Source organism: Cupressus sempervirens, chromosome 1, assembly GCF_028749045.1.
Source record: "Cupressus sempervirens isolate cs-2001-9-10 chromosome 1, ASM2874904v1, whole genome shotgun sequence".
Lineage (NCBI taxonomy): Eukaryota > Viridiplantae > Streptophyta > Pinopsida > Cupressales > Cupressaceae > Cupressus > Cupressus sempervirens.
Window position 1 is genome coordinate 252,390,599 of NC_143118.1, and position 20,179 is coordinate 252,410,777.

A 20,179-nucleotide genomic window follows, 5' to 3' on the forward strand; every position below is an offset into this window, starting at 1 on the left:
AGGGATTTAATAAAGAAAACGAATCAAATCCAAATCTCAAACATCAACATTGCACAAACCAATGCGAATAATGTAATCCAGGCATTATGCAGTTGTTTTTAACAAACGTCCATTAATCCGTCCATTGGGATGTTGGTCCCAGCATAAGAAAACAATGGCTTTGTCCATTTTCCGTCCGTTGGGATATTGCTGGTCCCAGAAAAAGAAAACAACGGCTTTGTTTCTTTCATTACGTTTACTTTTAAATAACCGTTTGCCCACTTCTCTTATTCAGATTCAGTACTGCATTTCCAATTGTAGATTCAATGGCTTTATTCACTACCATTAATACTGCTAATTTATTATCCCGTGCTAATACTCTCAAGTCTTCTGATCGTTCCTTCATTAGTTTCCCATCTTCAAAACAGTCGAATTGTAGTCGTCCAGTGATGAGATTAAAGCTGAATGGTGTGATCATGATGAGAGCGGCCATGAGAGATGAAAACTCCTCGTGTTTTTCTTCATGTTTTCCCTCCGCTAAGTCTTTGTACGATGTGTTGTGTGTTCCAGAGAGTGCTGAAATGGGTGAAGTGAAGAAAGCGTACAGGGAGAAAGTGAGGATATACCACCCCGATGTGTGTCCGGCTGCTGAGAAGGAGAAATGTGGGGAAATGTTTATGTTGGTACAGGAAGCTTATGAGACTCTTTCTGATCCAATGTTAAGGGCTCATTATGATTTGGACCTTCGTTTCAATCCCGGGCTGTTGTTTTCACAAAAGAGAAACGTGAATGAGAACTGGGCAGATCAGATGGAAGGGCTTAGAGTCAAGTCCAGGAGTACCGAGAGGAAGACATGGGGAGCCAAACTGCGCCGCTCCAGAGAAGAAATGGGGATGTGCTGAAAATCTTGGGCTTTTCTACAATTGTGAAAGATTGTATATATGGTTCATCACTATTTGTGTTCTAGAGCACCACAGGGCTTTATATTCTTTAAAAGAAGTTGTAAATTAGATGGAGAGGGTAAGTACATGATAGTATTAAGCTTTTGTATTATCATATGGGTATGCATGATCTTTTCTTTTTAATCTAATCAGAAATTGCAATTGTAAATTGTCTGTTTAAAGTTATATATTTAATTTAGACTCTCTTTTATAAAGTTCATCACTGTTCTGGTATCATACAAAATCATTCAACTTTATCAGTAGATCAAGAGGTCATTGACAAGAATAATAAACTTTATAGTATATACAATCCGAATAAGAAAAAGCTTCGATGGCTTAGCATCCAGCGCAAATCGGTATGCATAGAACACATAGACGGTAACCCAAATTCAAAGAAAATATCAGGATCCAAGACCCACCCAAGAATCCAACAGAAAAGTAGAAAACCTATTTTGACAAATCAAAGTATGCTTAGCTTGGTTCGAACAAAAGGCACAACAATCCAACGGCCGCGCAAAACTAACTTAAAAATGATAAGGATGTAAAGGAATGGATAACAGACACGAGAACGAAAAAGCAACAAAATTAATCCACGCTGTAGATTTCCGCTCAGTTGTCCGCAACAAAGAAAGGATTACAATTACAAAAACACAAGAAGCAGAAAAAACCATAAGGACTCCTTAAAACTAGGGTTTGATAACCGCAACGCAAACCCTATTCGAAATGAATACAAGGGAACCAGTGTATCTAATAATAGATGGAAGCAAGCTCCGAGATTTGAATGGGAACGGCCTCCTAATCAGAATGCGATGACATAAATCACTGACCAGAGTAACATCACACTAAGAGATAAATCAACAACGGAAGCCACTAATTGGAAAGAACAACTAGGCAATAACACGCAGAAATAGAACAATTTGGATGATAGAAATCACACATCAAGAAAAGAGGACACAATACAGGAGGAAAGTCAGATAAGCCAGAAGAAAAGAAGATTCATGTAAATAGATGAAGACATTGACCTCTTTAATACAAAAGTTAGGAATACGTGAGGAAAATTATGAAGTGGAATATACAATTAACACAGAGAATCACATTAACCAAATAGTTCAGATTGAAGAAGATAGTCTAGAAAATCCAAATACAAAAGCATCTAGAGAGCTAGACACATGAAATGAAATAAATGGCAAGAGGACACATCTAAGTTATCAATCAAGAGAATCAAGATAGGATTGTTAGAAAGTAAAGTTCATCAAGATAGCCGAAAGTGGGGAGGGGGGAATCACTTATGGAATTAAAACAACTCTCAATATCCTTATTAATTTCAAAACATATGTAAAGAATAGATGCAACAACCATAGAAAGACCCTCATACACAATAACACCAAATTTGTTATCTAGGGAAATCTTGATTAGAGGGAAAACCTAGTGGAGATGGTACCCACAAAATAAGAGGATGGACCCTGCTAGGAGTCAATGAAATAAATTCAGTCCCTCTTAGGAGACTTTCAATCCCTGTTAGAAGATTTCAACTCTGTGAGAAGTAGAATAGAAAGTAAAAAGGCCCACTATTCAAACAATTTTAAAAGAAAGACTTTCCAAAGTCACTGCAATTGACCGTACTAGTATCCTTATCAAAACAATACAAATATACAATATTCCACAAAACTTCCTTGTCAAATACAGTCTCATTGTAATCTCATTGTACCTAACAGGGAAGGCCAAGTTAATAGGCTTAATTGGGTGACGTAGTTTACTATGAAAAATTATAGATAACTAAAACCTTAAGGGGGTGATTGTTTATGTAGGATTATTTGTCACACAAATAAACTATTTTACACATTAGAGAAGACATAATAAATGAAAATGAGAAGACATTTGCTTTCATTTATGAGGCTGGCACTAGTTTTTAATATTCTGTAATACAATATTTTAAATTACAATTGATTCGAAATAATAAATTTAAACTATTTTAGTTGTATATTAAAATATGGACCAATTGAAAGTGCTCGAAGCACGCATAGGATTAGCAAGAATCTTCCAACATTAAATCAGATTACTATAGAAAAAATAAATAATTTACTTAAAATAATCTATCGTCACATCTGGGAAACACTGTGAAAAATAACCGAAAAAGACTTTATAGATATTATACAAGTGAAACAATATTTTGATGGCTACATTGTAAAGATTGTCACCAATGTTACAAAATACTCCAAACGGAAAGAATACGCAAAAAACAAAATAGTTGCTTAACGGATGTAATATTGTGTGGTCTGAAACGCTCATTCGTGAACGGTAATATTTTATTATAGTGCAATTAAACTTATTATGTTTTAAAATTATTTAGTTTTTCTATATCATTTCGGAAGGAGGCATGAGTTCTGCTACAGTTTGTACGGCCTCTGTCTGAATCCGTGTAGGTTTCCGCTACTTGTCATACAACATTTACTGCAAGAATGCGTTTTTATTTATAATGAGTTCGCTTTTCTCCGGCTCAGCAGTTGATGCTTGTGCTCGAGTTATTGTTGCTACTGGAGTAATGAAACTGCCGACCAAACATCTATGTAAGTTTGTTTCCAAGGTGTTTCACAAGTTTTACAACACTTGTCCCCAAAATAGGGATTTTGTTGAGGTCGACCTGTTTAGGGACCTCAAAGATTCTCCAAACATCCAGATAGGTGGTACTACTTTCACTTAGAAGGTTCTATACCTCAACCTTCCGGATACCTGCTATCTAAGCATAAGATTAAGGATTGTCCCTTGCTAACACATAACTGTCCCTCGGCTCTAGAAACAAAGTTTGCTCCTACTACTAAAAAAGATGAATGGACTACGATGGTGAAAAAAGGAAAGGGTTCAGCAATGGCTAAGGCATGTTCTTTGCCTATGGATCATGGTAAACCTAGCTCGAGCTAGGTACCAAGTGACTCCTCTGTTCCATTGCTCCCTTTGCCTCCTATTTCAAACTCTAGAGGCTAGAGGAGGGGACAGTGGGGGTTCCTACCCCAGATCTGTGTCCTTTATGGGCCTGCATGACATAACTAGTGTCAATGATTTCCCAATAGAAGTTACATTGGTCTTGTAGCCCATATGGCTGCAAGGAGTTTTTCAACAATGGGGAGAAACTTTGGAGGGTAATTACCATTGATGAACCCTCTTTTGAGTCTCTCTTTTTTGCATAACAATTTTTCCTCTCTTGGGGATGACGATGATATGCAAGTTGGTTTACCATGAATTATCTTTCATGGAATGTGTGGGGGCTGACAGACCTCCCTAGAAAATATTATGTTCGTGATACCAAAAGTTGGTTTGACCTTCATGTTCTTTGCCTCCAAGAAGTTAAAATTGTTGGATTTCTTCTCTCCTCAACTTGTCATGTTATTTGGCTAGATAGTGTCATGTTTTCTTCTCAGTATAAAGATGGTCGAGGGGGTGTTGTTACTCTTCTTTCCCCTCGTTTAATTTCATCTATTACTTCTCACAGTTTTGATCCTTTTCACAAAGTGATTTGGATCCTATTGTCTTTTCAAAATCATTCTTTTGGTATTGTTAACATTTATGCTCCCAACGATGTTCTTGAGCATGCACAACTATGGCGTTGGTTGGGGGATCATTTGCTAGTTGCGACATGGGTTTTTTGTGAGGACTTCAACATGGTTGAGCTGGCCTTTGACAAAGAAGGCCTTCTTTCATTTAGGTGGGTAGTTGGTGAATGGGAGGCCTAGTTTTACATGTGGAACAAATTAGGCTTTTTTGATCCTAATGTTACTCACCGCTGCCTAGATGGGATTTAGCACACTTGGTCCAATTTTGAGCTGGATCAAACAGAGTTTTAAAGAGACTTGATAGGGCCATGATTTTTGCATGTCCTCTTTTTCTTTTTCTCAATAGCATGCCTTGCCTGTCGCTTCCCTACTTGATGTGACGTCAGACCACTCCCCCATTCTCTTTTCTATCACCTAGCAAATAGCTTAGGCTCACTCGATTAAAACCCATTTTTACTTCAACATCTCTTTATTGGTTCATCAACCAACTGTTGCTCACATTTTTCATGTCTGGAACCTAGAGCCTTGGCCCCACACACATGTTGGGTGGATTCAATGGTGGAATGATGCTATCCTCCATACTGCAAGGTTTATTTGCATTTACAGTAGACAACTAGCTATGTACTATAGGAGATCTTAGAAAGACACTACTCTCAATCTGTACATAGCCTCTAAGGCTCTTACAATGAATCCATTTGACATGAATCTCTAGGTTCAGTTTGCCAACCTTCGACACTAGAAATAAGTTGCAGATAGTTATGCTGCTTGGGGAGCTCAGATCAAGGCCCGTCTCCACTAGTTGGAGGTCAGCTATCAGGCTTCCAAGGAATTTTTTCTTGCTTTGAGGGATCAACATTCTGCAATAGGTATTAAATGCATCTAAGAAGATCAGTAGGATTTCACTGACCTACTAAATATTCTCCAGGATTTTGTGTGTCATTATGAGTAGGTTTTTACAGCTCAAGGGCCCTCCGTTGCACATGATCAAGCATTGTGAGATTGCCCTAATGTTACTCCTAATAGGTTTGCCCCTGAGCAATATGCTTTTTGTGAACAAAATCTAACACTTGGAGATCTAAATGAAGTTATCCTCTCCATGGCTAACGATAAAGCCGCTATATGTGATGACTTACCCTGTGAATTCTTCAAGGTGCTTTGGGATGATATTGGACCCAATTTGCTTCATGTTTATCATGAAGCATACATATCAAAGTCATTGGGCAATATTATTAACAAAGGGAATATTAAATTCATCCCCAAAGCTGGTGATCCTAAAGAAATTTGTAATTGGCAGCCCATTACTTTATTGAATGTCTCCTACAAAATCATTTCCAAGGCTCTCTCTCTTAAAATTTGGCATTTTCTCCATTAGATTGTTCAACCCGAACAAGTTGACTTTATTAAGACCTAGTCTATCTTGGATAACATTACTGCTATCTGGGAAGGGGTAGAATAGAATAAACATTCCAAATAGTAGGCCATATCCTTGAAGATTGATTTTGCCAAAGCATATGACCAAATTGAATGGCCCTCTATTTAGCTATGCTTCAAGTTCTAGGCTTTGACCTAGTATTTTTTTAGTTAGTGTAGATTCTTTTTGGGGATGCCTCTACTTACATCACCATTAATGGATGCCAGTCTCAAGCCTTTGGTCTCTTTAGATCTATCTGGCAAGATTTTCCTCTTACACCTTCCCTATATGCTTTGGCATCTGAAGGCTTTGGCTACCTGTTGGCCAATGCCATTTTCAGAGGGTTGGTATGTGGTATTTCTTTATTGGAGGTCATTTTGTAGATGATTCTTTCCTCACTTTGATTGAGGATGAGGAGAATATTACCAATGCTTTACAATATTTGGATACTTTTTACCTTGCTTCTATCCAATGGCACAAGAACATCTACTACCGCTAGTCTTTTTTGCCTAGCTCTCATTGGTTACAAAAATATGGATGGAAATGGGTTCAACATGGTGAAATCTTTAGATTTCTAGGCATTCCATTTTCTTTTCAAGCATCTCCTATGGAGCTATGGAATGTTGTTCTTGCTCAAATTGATAAGAAGTTGGACTATTGGATTACTAAGCCCCTCTCTCTTGCAAAAAAAATTCAAATCTACTCCAAAGTATTTGCTAGTACTCATGTGTACTATTCTTCTTGTTGGGCTCCCTCTAAAGCCTCATACCTTAATCTCAAACATCTTCTCAGGGACTTTCTCTAGGCCTATGATGTTGTGCATCATGGCTTTCACAAAGTTGCCTGGGACTTTTGTTGTTTGCCCAAAGATTTTGGTGGCGTTAGGTTACTCTCCACCCACAAGTAGGGGATAGCCCTCTATGCCAAGTAGGTCATACAGGCTCTCTCAAGGGATGAAGCTTGGAAAATTCTAATACACCGCTACATTTCTTCAAGCTTCGTGGTTAAGCATCTAGCTTGGAAAGGGATTGGTTCTCAAAATCTTCTTGTGACCTCTGAACCTATTCAGATTCAAGGCACTTTCATTGGTAGGAGCATTTGGAAGTCCTAGAAAGCTCTCAAAACTTGGCTTCACTTGGTTGGTAATGGATTCAAAGATGGGCTCTCAATGAATCAATAAAACCTTTAGTGGTTGCCCATGCAAGGTGTGCCTTTAGCCAAAATTCAAGGAGCAAGTGCTTTGTGATTATTTTGTAGGGGTATTAGAACTCCTAGAGATCCATTCTCTAGGGTTACTATGAGCCTTCACTTACGAGAGGATTTACAGGTCAATTATAAGCTTATCCATCCAGATTGACAGAAAATTGATCTTCTAGTTTCTGTGATTCCTCCCAATTTATTGCACAAGTTGGGAATTCACTCATCACACCCATGGTGGAAAGATTAGAAGTCATACCCTACCACTCTAATAACCAGTTATAAGCCTAGGCTAGGGTATTGGTGGCTAGTGCCCCACCTTCTAATGGTTAACATTCTCAACTAGTGTTGGCATTTATATTCTTCACATAAGACTTGGAGTCTTAGATTTTCCACTATTTGGCATACTATCACAAAGCCAAAGCTTACTCACTTTACTTGGTACCTCCTCTTCTAGGGTTTGCCTTTGGGCCCTTGGCATCACTATTTGGGAGTCCTAGATCCTACATGCCCTTTTTGTGGCCATCTTGAAAGCTTTTTTCATATTTTTTGGTTCTGCAGAAGAGCTCAGAATTACTAGCTCTAGATTTATGGTTTTTTTAGTCCTTTTCGTCTAGAGGCTTTTACTTGGTATATGTTAGTTCTGGGTAATGCTCCTAGACTCCTTTTTAGATATGTCTAGATCTAGCATGCTTTCAGAATGGAAATATTGTTTACAATCTGGAAAGATCATAATCTTATTTTATTCTCTAATGGCTTTCTTGATATTTATGTTGCAATGTACTCTAAAGCACGTATATGTAATAATGTCATGTTGCAGATTCAAGTACAAACTGACAAGGTTATGTTGGAAGTGGCTCACCTACTAGAGTTACTTGCTCACTAGGGAAATTCCCCTTTTATGGTTACCCAAGTACCTCTAGATACTTTTTACAGTGACCACACTCCTCCCCTTGGTCATAGGTGAGGCTGGAGCAATTTTGTTCATCGCTCATAGACCCTTAGGTTACAGCCTTGTTAATATTCTCCTAGTGGTAGATTTCGTGGCCATCAACATTCAGCCTCACTTCCTTAGAGGTTGGGCTCGGGCTGGTCCCTAGTGGCTCCTCCTGCTACCATTGATGCGAGTTGGTTGTCTGCTCCTGTTACCGTAAGTGGGCTTTCCCCTTGCTGGATCTTTCCATTTCTCCTCCTAGGGCTAAGGAAGAAAAAAAATATGATAAAGATACTACTACTGCTAATGGTTGGGCTCCTCCTGAGGCAACCACTAACCCCAAGGATTTCTGGTGTTTTGATGATAAAGACACTCCTTCGGCTAGCACTACTACTTTTGCAGCTTGAAGTATCTTTTTTTTGCTTATATATATTTTTTATGAATATTTTATTTCTGGCCTAGGGCTTTTTGAACTAGCGAGATGATCCTATATCCTCTGGCTCCTTTTTTGTGAATATGTATCTTTAATATTTAAATTAATGGAAAAGGTCTATTCATCAAACAATACTTAGTTTTTATACATTTAGTATTTAGATAGTTGTACATTTTGATCAACTTTCAATTGTATTAGTAGTTTTGTTGAAATTCTAGAATTGTATTTAATGACTAAATAATTTAATTGTAACGAGATAATCTTTTATAATAGCTATAAACTATAATTGCAATAAGTTAATAGATATTTAATAATAACATTTTTTTAAATATAGCTTAATATCATAAATTACTTACAACTTATCTTTTCATTAATAGTTATGAGAGATAAAGAATTTCATTAAAAATATAGTTAAAAAAATCTAGAAAAATAATTTGTACAGACTAAGAAAATAATGTGTACCTAAAGTAAATATATTAAACATAATTTATAATAAACATTTGTTTTGATAATAAGACTTCTAGTGAAATCCACAATGATTTGTTTTTTGGTCTCATGCCAAATAGGAAAGGTCACTTCACACAAACATAGCAGTGTTGTAACACATTATATTTAATAAATAATAGATGACATGTGCAAGACTTTAATTTTTAAAGAAAGAAAGGACACTCAAACAAAATTCACCTTTGACCAAAATTGAATTTTTTTAAAATACAACAGATTTTGATAAAATTTTCAACATTTATTTTCTTGATTTGTATGTTTTGTAATAAATAAATAAAATCTAAAATTTGAGAAAATATAACCATGTTTTCGAAGACCTGAAATTTTGTTTTTTTTAAATAAAATAAAATCTTTTGATATATTATGTCTAGGACATAGCCGGTGTGAAAAAGAAAAGGTAGTAACATAATGTTCAAGGAATCAATTATGAAAACAAAAAAAATCCAAATCTCAAATATCCACATTAAACAAATCGATGCCAGCAATGTAACCCAAGCATTATACCTCTCACTCATATTTAAGCACTTGTTTTTAACAGTGTCCATATTTTGTCTGTTGGGATGTTGCTAATTTATTATCCCATGTGCTTAAATACTATCTTGTTGATGTAGCTAAAGACTTCATTAGAATGAGTAGAATCTTAAAAGAGATGAATCGGACCTTTATTGTTTTGGTGTGCAAGATTGTTGATCCTACTCACTTGGAAGAATTTATATAGGTAAATGTGTGTAATACCATCTATAAGATTCCATCCAAGGTTGTGTTAAATCACATGAAGCCTATTCTTAACAAGGCCATTAGCCCCACTTAAAATGAATTTGTCCTTGGGCATCAAAATATTGAAGGGGTAATAACCTCTCACAATGTTCTACATTCTATGGAAAGGAGTGGAAACACAAATAAGGAAATGAAACTTGATATTTCAAAGGCCTTTGATAAGGTGAGGAGAGGATTTGTGTATAAAAATTTAAGGAAATTTAGAGTTCATTTTGCTAATAAGGGAGATGATTAATATTGTCCAATTCTTAGTCTTCTTAAATGGTTCTCTAGTGGAATTCTTCTTGGATGGGAGGGGTTTCTATTAGGGAGACCCTCTATCATCTTATCTCCTCATTATGGTGGCTGACATTATGTGAAGAAATATTTTAGCTATGGTTGTTTAGAGAGAGTTAGTGGGAGTCAAATTGGCCAAGACTCTCCTACCTAAGGTTACACTACAATTTTTGCATGAAACCTTTTTATATGGATTATCCTCCATCAAAGAAGCTAAGGCTTGGGAGAAAGTTTTGAATAGGTACGCTCAAGTCTCAGGATAACATATTAATTATAAAAAAAGTAAGCTCGAGCTTTCTTCAATACTAATTTGACTCTACAACAAAGAATTATAAGGGAGATGAACAACTAGGTTGTGAGTCACCCTAAAAACTCTCTAGGCTTTCCCCTTACGATCAAGAAAGTCACCCCTTAATTATGGAACACAAGGATGGAAAGAATTCAAAGTGAAAGCTAGATGATTGGAAATGTAAGGAAGCTAGACAGTTGGAAAGGTAAGTTTCTCAACAATGCTAGGAAATTATAACTCATTACTACCTCTCTCGATGAATTCTCTGTCTATTTTCTGTCTCTGTTAAAAAATATCTAGCCTTTTTATGGACATCCTCAAAAAAATTTAGTGAAAATTTTTATGGTTGGGAATGAAGGAGAAGAAATAATTAAGTCTTATTAGTTGAGAGAAAGTGTGTAGACTTAAGCCTCAAGGATGTTTGAATATAAGTACAATAGGGGATCTCAATAAGCCCCTCATGATGAATATTGGTTGGAGAGTGGCCCATGATTTGGTAGCATGGTGCCAAATTATGAGAGCTAAATACCTCGAGAGGATGGGGTGGGGGGCGGGGGGGTTGTTTAATCAAGCTATTTATAATGAAGGTCATTCAGTTGGATCAAGAATATGGACTAATATTCTTAAGATTAGGAAACACTTAAGGGAGGGCATCAGGTGGAACATTGATGGTGAGAAGTTGTCAAATATTGGAAAGATAGATGGATTGGTGATTCCCATATGATATTCACAAAGTTTTCTGGACTAAAGGTGTAGGGGGTGAATGAATTTATTCTCAAGGTGGCCAACTATATTGGAAATAAGGAGTGGAAGGATTTTAACACTGGTAATTTTAATATCATAGAAAAGGATATATATGTGGAGTTGGGATTCCTCTTGAAATATACTTGTATTCCCTTTTTCCTAGATAGAGATAAACTTATATGGAACAAAAACCCAAGTTGATAATTGAGTGTCAAATAAGTATACAATAAAATAATCTTGAGATGGTATTCTGAATAACAATGGGCCTAATTAAGGATTGTGCTCTAGCTAGGAAATAGAATCCACCTCCTTAAGCCACCCCCCCCCCCACACACACACAAATGGATAGGTGATCGGAGAAAAGATGGTATATCTCACATTTAATGGAGAAAGTGGATAGTTCAATGGACCAAAAAAGAATGGGTATTGAATGGAAGTCACCCCCCAACCCAAATTGGTGGAAACAAAATTCTGATGGCTCAAGAATGAGTGAAGGGGTTGTTTCTGGGAGAGTTCTCAGGAATGAACATGGAGTTTTCATTAATGGATACTCAGGAAAATGTAGGAAAGTCTCTTGCAATGAGGAGGAACTATTGGGTCTACTATGAGTTCTGGAGATATCTTGTAATACTGGAGTTCAAATTTTAATAGTTGAGGGAGATTCATTTTTTGTTATTACAATGAGATGGCATGCCATGTCCATCATTAGAGAAGTGAAAACACTTTAAAATAGATTGAAGGAATTTAAAATACAACATATGTACAAGGAAGGAAATCAGTCAACTAATATCTTGATGGGTATGGACATGAGGTCATTAATCACCAAGTTTGGGAAAGGGAGTACAATCTGTTAGTGATGATTACATCACTCATTGAAAAAGAAAGATTTTTTAGTTAATACTAAATATATTAATTTTAAAAATTATGGGTGGCCTTGTCATTATTACATTGTACTTGGTGATGCATTTAGCAAGGGCAATTTCAAATTTAAATGGTATGGTAGTATTTGATATAAGGAGGCTAGTCTTGGTGGAGGATTTGATGAAAATAAGTTTAATTGGGGATACTTCTTTGTCAAAATCATTAATCATGACTCTTTATGGGAAGCGAGGGTCCATTACCCAATACAAGATTTGGAATGATTTCTTGCAATGCCAAAGGATGTAACTTTCCAAACATCAATGGCTACTTTTATGGGAACACCATGGAAAGAATAAAATTTAATTTGATTTAATATATGGTAATCCCAAGTATTTTCAAAATATTATAGGACTTTGTTTGTGTTATTAAGTGAGAAAAGGCTTGGCTCTAGTTTCTCTATATAGATTGTTGAAAATTGTTGGTAGAATTGCCCTACAGATGAAAGAGGAGGAGGATAACCTTTAAATTATCAGCCTTGGAAAAGAAGAAGCTATGGAGAATGCTAATGCTCAAATTGAGCCACCTAGAATTGAATAGGCTCTTAGGAAAGAGAAGGTGAGAATAATGTAAATGAAGGACAATGGTATAATTCTATTTATGGAGAGCATTGAAGGGCATGATGAGAAGGTCACTTTGTAGTTCATTGATTCTTGGAAGAATAACTTGGTTAATATTAATGATATCTTTTCTTACATTGTGGAGGAGATAATCTCTAAGCCCACTATCCTGGAAATGGAGGGAAAAAGATGGTAGAAGAAACTGTGGGTTTTGAATGAGATGATTCTTCAAAAATTCTTCCCACCTAATGAAGCTCGTGTTCATTTTTTACGGGGATTTTCTAATTAAAAATTACTAGAACTATGGGACATGGTTTTCTATGTTACCATGAGATACATGACCATTGAATTCAGAGTCAAGGTGTGTTACTATTACCATTTCACCACCCTTAAGAACTTTACAAATAGGAGATGTATCTCCTTTCCTTACTTGTTATGACATTCGATAGAAGACTATGTGTGAAATATTCATAAGAACATAGAAGAGAGTAAAAAGTATAATGTGTGCCACCAAACCTTAATTTTTAGGCTATACAAATTTTACAAAGGCCTTCATCTGAATATCTTCACCCTAAACCCTTCCTCCCTCATAGTCACTGAGGTTTCTGAAACATTGTCACCCCTCTACCAAAACCCAAGTTGATAGGTAGCCTTCTTCTATTGTAAGAAATATAAAAATGGAAAGCAATTAAGGTCCTTGACGTTGAAAGTACTGAAACTATGACTAGGAATTACACTAATAAGTTGACCAAAAGTCTGAGAGAAACAAAACCCTTGGCGACCCTTGGTAAGGAGGAACCTAATTATTCTGAGTCCACCAATAATTTAGGTAAGTAAACTAGCCCTAGACCTAAAATGAAATCCATTAGGAGGAATAATGGTGAACAAGAGGAGGATGATACTAGTGGTGAAGGGAAGGATGAGGAGATCATAGAAGAGGAAAATGATAGCCCTATGCCTGCCTAGGTGTTTGATACTTTCAAAATTGAAGCCAATACTTCAAATTCTAGGAGAGAAGGTGATATAGGTGGGCATGGCACAATTACTTCAGTAGTTAGAATGGTGAATTTGGGAAGCCATACTCAGGGGGGGTGTACCTATGGGAGGTGAAGAATAAAAATATGAGAATATAGTGGGAAGTGATATTTAGAATGAGAGAAGCACCATGGGGAAAATTGATAAATCTTAAGGTAACCTAGACATTGCTAAGTTTGAGGAGCCCATCACTAGCCCAATCAAGAACAATGAGATCTTGGAGGATAAATTTGATAGGGTTGCTAACTTTCCATGCATTGATTGATTTGCCACCAACTACCCTTCACTTATTGCAGGTGGGCAAGGAGGACATTACTGATGACAAGGACATGAAGATGGCATGTCCAGTATATGGTTTCTTGGTAGATGATTGGCTACGACTACTTATGGAGAACCTAACGAATGAGAAAAACAAGACTTATCTCTTGCTTTTGTGCTTTTTTCTACAATAGCTAGTTTCTCCTTAGCCAAAGGGGGTGTTTATGTTGATATCTACAAGACTTTTTTAATGGACACCAATGTTTATTGGGCCAATTATATGTATAATAATGAAATAAATATAGTTATTAATAGTAGTACGTATAGAAAAATGTTTTTTTGGGTATTTTTGATATTAAGGAAGGGGGTTGATTAGTCATATGGTAACGAATTTTGCCTGAATTTGGCTTTTCTTTTGATTATTCTAGGTTAATCTCCATTTTATCTTCATTTTAATATAAAAAACTTCAAAATGGGTGTTTCCAAATTTAAATATTATTGGTAGCTCTAGTTGTTATAGTTTAAGGAAAATCTAGTTTAATTATTAGGTTTCTAGTAGTTGTTTTTGTAGGTTACTGAAAATGACAAATTTTAAAAATTGTAAAAATCTACCAAAAAGGGTAGTTTCCTATTTTTTATTTTTATCTTAGAGTTTTTAGTTATTTAAAAGGAGTTTTTGAATATTGTTGAAGGGAGCCTTGGATGAATGAATAATGAGTAAGTTTTCAAATTTTGTACATTTCTTCTATGTCTATTATTTTCTAAGTTCATCTTCATTCTTATATTATTGTGTATCAATATCTAGTACTGCATTAGTAAGAATTTAGAATATGATGGTAGGATAGATTTCTCAAACCTTAACACTTGATGATTTTTCAGAGGTTCATCCAAAATTTTCACTTTAAAACTCTTTGGGAAGCACAAAACTCAATGATATTCTAGAATCTTAAAACATTTCATCATATTGTATGACTTGCAAAAATTGAATTCAATGCTTGCAAGAACTCTATGAACTATTGACAATTGAGGACTAATTTTAGATTTTTTTTAGTTGTCAGGGTTTGAAATGATAGAGACAAGGATTTTTTGTAGTTTATCTTTTGAATAAAAAAAGCAATTCAAGATGAAAAGTGACTGCTTTGGAACTTCTTTTCTTAATACTCCAATTTTCTCTAGATTTGAGGTATTCAAACTAATACTATCTCACTCAAATGTTTGATTTATCACAATAGGAAAAAAATATAAACATTGAAGAGACAAAGAAAATGGAGGTTAAAAAAGACAAGAGAGATGTTTCAAGTGCAATTATTTTAGAATAGAAAATTTATGCATAATACACTAATGAGGTTTTGTGACAACTATACTTGAAAAAAATCAAGAAAATGTAGAGAGCGCATAAATATTGGAAGAGGAATTGTAGAACATGTCACTGACACATGTTCTCAAACTTACAAGAGGTATTCTATTGAATAAATTGAGTTAGCAATTCATTTTTTACTAGAATCTCTTATGATAGGGGAGTGAGTGTATGATTATTTCTACAAATACATATTGAACGAAACCATAGTAGTTATCAAGGTGCTTCATTCAAAACTATCAAAAGAGAATTTTGAGGATCTAATCCATAGCATCAGCTAATCTATGATACATAAATCGCTTTATAATCTATACACTTGGACACCATTTCTACTACTAGCACTCCAAATAAGACTTTCTTGTTGAATATTTCTAAGAGTTAAGTTTGTAAACCTTACTTGGAGAACCATATATAAAAAATTGTTCCACCAATACAAAGATTGAAATTCAATTTGAAGAAAAAAAATTTACTCATTAAATCAAAAAGATTAGACCCTAATAATTAATTCCTCTTTCTAGAGAAAGGAGGAGTTTTGAAATCTCTCTGTAGAGACTGCATCACATTCAAGAGACAAACAAAATGGAGTTTAGAAAAGACAAGAGAGATGTTTCAAGTGCAATTATTTTAGAGAAGAAAATATATGCATAATACACTAATGAGGTAGAAGCAACAACTATACTTGCAAAAAATCAAGAAAATGTAGAGAATGCATAAAAATTATAAATGCATAACACATTGAAATGGAAGAGGAATTGTAGAACATGTCATCGACACATGTTATCAAACTTAAAAGAAGTATTCTACTAAATAAATTGAGTTACCAATTCATTTTTTATTACAATCTCTTATGATAGGGGATTGAGTGTATGATTATTTCTACAAAGACATATTGAACGAAACCTTAGTGGCTATAAAGGTGCTTTATTCAAAACTATCAAAAGAGAATTTTGAGGATCTAATCCATAGCATTAGCCAATCTATGATACAAAAATCACTTTATAATCTCCACACTTAGACACCATTTCCACTACTAGCACTCCAAATAAGATTTTCTTGTTGAATATTTCTAAGAGTTAAGTTTGTAAACCTTACTTGAAGAACCATATAAAAAAAATTGCTCCACCAATACAAGATTGAAATTAAATTTGAAGAAAAACAATTTACTCATTAAAATCAAATAGATCAGGCCCTAATAATTAATTCCTCTTTCTAAAGAAAGGAGGAGTTTTGAAAGCTCTCCGTAGAGACTACATCACATTCAAGAGACAAACAAAACGGAGTTAAGAAAAGACAAGAGAGATGTTTCAAGTGCAATTATTTTATAGAAGAAAATATATGCATAATACATTAATGAGGTAGAAGCAACAACTATACTTGCAAAAAGTCAAGAAAAAGTAGAGAGTGCATAAATATTATATATGCATAACACATTGAAATGGAAGAGAAATTGTAGAACATGTCATGACACATGTTCTCAAACTAAAAAGAGGTATTCTATTGAATATATTGAGTTAGCAATTCATTTTTTTTTAGAATCTCTTATTATAGGGGAGTGAGTGTATGATTATTTCTACAAGTACATATTGAATGAAACCATAGTGGCTATCAAGGTGCTTCATTCAAAACTATCAAAAGAGAATTTTGAGGATCTAATCCATAGCATCAGCGAATCTATAATACAAAACTTGTCTTATAATCTCTACACTTAGACACCATTTCCACTACTAGCACTCCAAACAAGATTTTCTCATTCAAGATTTTTAAGAGTTAAGTTTGTAAACCTTACTTAAAGAACCATATAAAAAAAATTGTTCCACCAATACAAATATTGAAACACAATTTGAAGAAAAATAATTTACTCATTAAATCAAATAGACAAGAACCTAATAATCAATTCCTCTTTCTAGAGAAAGGAGGAGTTTTCAAAGCTCTATCATAAAGATTCTTTCCATTACTTTCTTTGAAGCCTTAGCTAAACGAAAAACTCAAACTAGGATACATGCTAAACAACATTCAAAATACATGACAAAAATGCCCAAGATAGAAAAGAAGTGAACATTTATAAATGTAAAATACTTGAAAAGGAAATTTTGTAATTTTAGTTACAAAATATGATTTTCTTCCTTACCATTTTTCATAACAGCCAAATTATTAGATTACTATTCCTTCCTATGAGAAAATTGAAAATACATTATGTTGTTTATGTAATTTTTGTAAAGAATAACATTTAAATATAAGAGGGAAGGCCAAGTTAATAAGCTTAATTGGGTGATGTAGTTAACTATGTAAAAGTATAGATAATTAAAATTTGAAGGGGCGATTGTTTATATAGGATTATGTGTCATACTAATAAACAATTTTACACATTTCAGAAGATATAATAAATGAAAAATGACAAGATCTGTCACAAATTTTTAAAATTCTGTAATACTATATTTTAAAATACAATTCATTCAAAATAATAAATTTACACTATTTTAATTGTATTTTGAAATATGGGCCAACTGAAAGTGCTCGAAGCACGGGTAGGATTAACCAGAATCTTGTAGCATTAAATCATATTAGTATAGCAAAAAAAGTTTACTCATAATAATCTTCATAAATCTATCATCACATGTGGAAAAAACTATTAAAAAGCAAAAAAAAATCATAGTATTATACGAGTTAAATAATATTTTGATGGTTACGTTGTAGAGATTGTCACCGATGTTCCAAAATACTCCAACGGAATGAATAGAGACAAAAATTTAGTTGTTGGCGGATGTGTTAGTGTGGGGTCCCAAATGTTCATTAATTAATGATATTGAAAGCAATCGTTTTAAAATATTTTAAAAAAATAATATATTTTAATTAAACTTATCATCCTTTTAATTGATAAGTAGGAGATATTTTTTACAAGAAGTTAAATTGTGATATTGTTATCATAATTTAACTAGGTAGTATTTGAGTCAAACTTATTTACCCATATATTAGGAGTAGTGATTCAAACATGAATATATCTCTCATGAGAATAAATGGAACAATTAGCACTCATTGGATCTAGGTAATGCTCATAGAGGTGAAGCACCTTGACTTCCTAGGAGGTCACCCATCTCAGTACTATACCTGCTCAAGTGTGCTTAACTACAGAGTTTCCTCAATGGTTAAATCCACTCTTCTTGCTACCCCATATGAAAAACCTTGACAAAGTGTTGTGCCTTATGAACCATTCATTTGAATGCCTCTTAAACACATCAAATGATAAGTAGGAGATATTTTTGATGGCAAGTCAAATTATGATACTGCTACCAGGATTTAATTATGTAGTTTTTGAGTCAAACTCATTGACCTATATATCATGAGTAGTGATTCACACATGAATTCATCTCTCATGAGAATAAACTGAACGCTTGGCACTCATTGGATCTAGGTGATGCTCATAGAGGTGAAACACTAAGACTTCTTGGGATGTCACACATCCTAGTACTACTCTAACTTGAGTGTGCTTAACTATGAAGTTTCATCCATGGTTAAACCCACTCTACTTGCAACCCAATTTACAAAACCTTCACTAAGTGTTGTGCCTTATGAACCATTCATTAGAAATCCCCTTAAGCTCATCAATTAATAAGTAGGGAATATTTCCCACAAGAAGTCAAATTGTGCTATTGCTATCAGGATTTAATTGTGTAGTATTTGAGTCAAACTCATTGACCCATATATCATGACTAGTGATTCACACATTAATCCATCTCTCATGAGAATAGATGGAACACTTAGCACTCATTAGATCTAGGTGATGCTGGTAGAGGTGAAGCACAAAGACTTCATGGGAGGTCACCCATCCCAATACTACTCCAGCTTGAGGGTGCTTAAGTACAGAGTTTCCTCCATGGTTAAACCCACTTTGCTTGCAACCCCACTTGCAAAACCTTCAACAAGTGTTGTGTCTTATGAACCATTCATTAGAAAGCCCCTTAAGCTCGTGAACTGATAAGTAGGAGATATTTTGCACAAGAAGTCAATTTGTGATATTGCTATCAAGATTTAACTGTGTAGTATTTGAGTCAAACTCATTGAGCTGTATATCATGAGTAGTGATTCACACATGAGTCCACCTCTCGTGAGAGTTAATGGAACATAGTTTGTATATATTTGGTATTTAGATAAGTATACATTATAATCAACTTTCAATTGTATTCGTAGCTCTTTGTAATGCTAGAATTGTATTTAATGATAGATTAGTTGTAATTGGAAAAAATATTTATATTAGCTATAAATTACAATTACAACAAGTGCTACTTGGTGAATTAGTACTTGGCTTGCATAGTTTAGGTTTTAATTTCATTTGTAAATTTTATTTTAATTAATTAAATATATTAATTTTTATTTGTTCTATATTTTTATAATAATTTTTAATGTATTTTTAGATGAGATTCAATTCAATTTTATAATTATATAATTTAATGTTAAAATTTAATAATAATGAAAATCAAAAGAACTATTGAGTAAAATTTGATATTAGTAGACAATTATCAATATTATACTAGATTAATTAATTGTTCAACATAAACATGAATATAAATATAAATATAAATAAATATAGTAAATGATATTTATCCATATATTTATAAGTAAATAAATATAAGAAATAATAATCTATTTTAGAATTAACAAAACTTATAAATATCATTCTCAATCCCTATATAAGACTTAATTGATTCACCCAATTAAAATAGAGAAAAATAATTTATTCCTATTAAAGATAAAGTTAAAAAGTTAACATCTATATTTTGTAAAGTAATACTTATAATACAAGATCAAATATAAAAATTCTAATTGGTCAATTATAAATTTATTTAATCATTAGTTAACATAATTAACATTGTTTAACCAAAACATGATAAAATAGTATCCAGTCTACCAACTAAAGTCAATTGATATTTAATAATAAAATTATTTTTAAAATATAATTTATTAATGTCAATAGGCATTCTACAATGGCAATGAGGGAGTGAGATGGTGTGATCGTGTTAATG

General features: G+C 34.0%; 1 protein-coding gene across 1 annotated transcript; it reads left to right on the forward strand.

The window, feature by feature from the left end:
* The first annotated feature begins 200 nt into the window (after positions 1-200).
* On the forward strand, positions 201-1,089 carry LOC149577101 (chaperone protein dnaJ 20, chloroplastic-like). The gene has a single exon (XM_089827071.1). The coding sequence runs from the start codon at positions 306-308 to the stop codon at positions 879-881; it is 576 nt and encodes a 191-aa protein (XP_089683197.1). The 5' UTR covers positions 201-305; the 3' UTR covers positions 882-1,089.
* Positions 1,090-20,179: the final 19,090 nt, after the last annotated feature.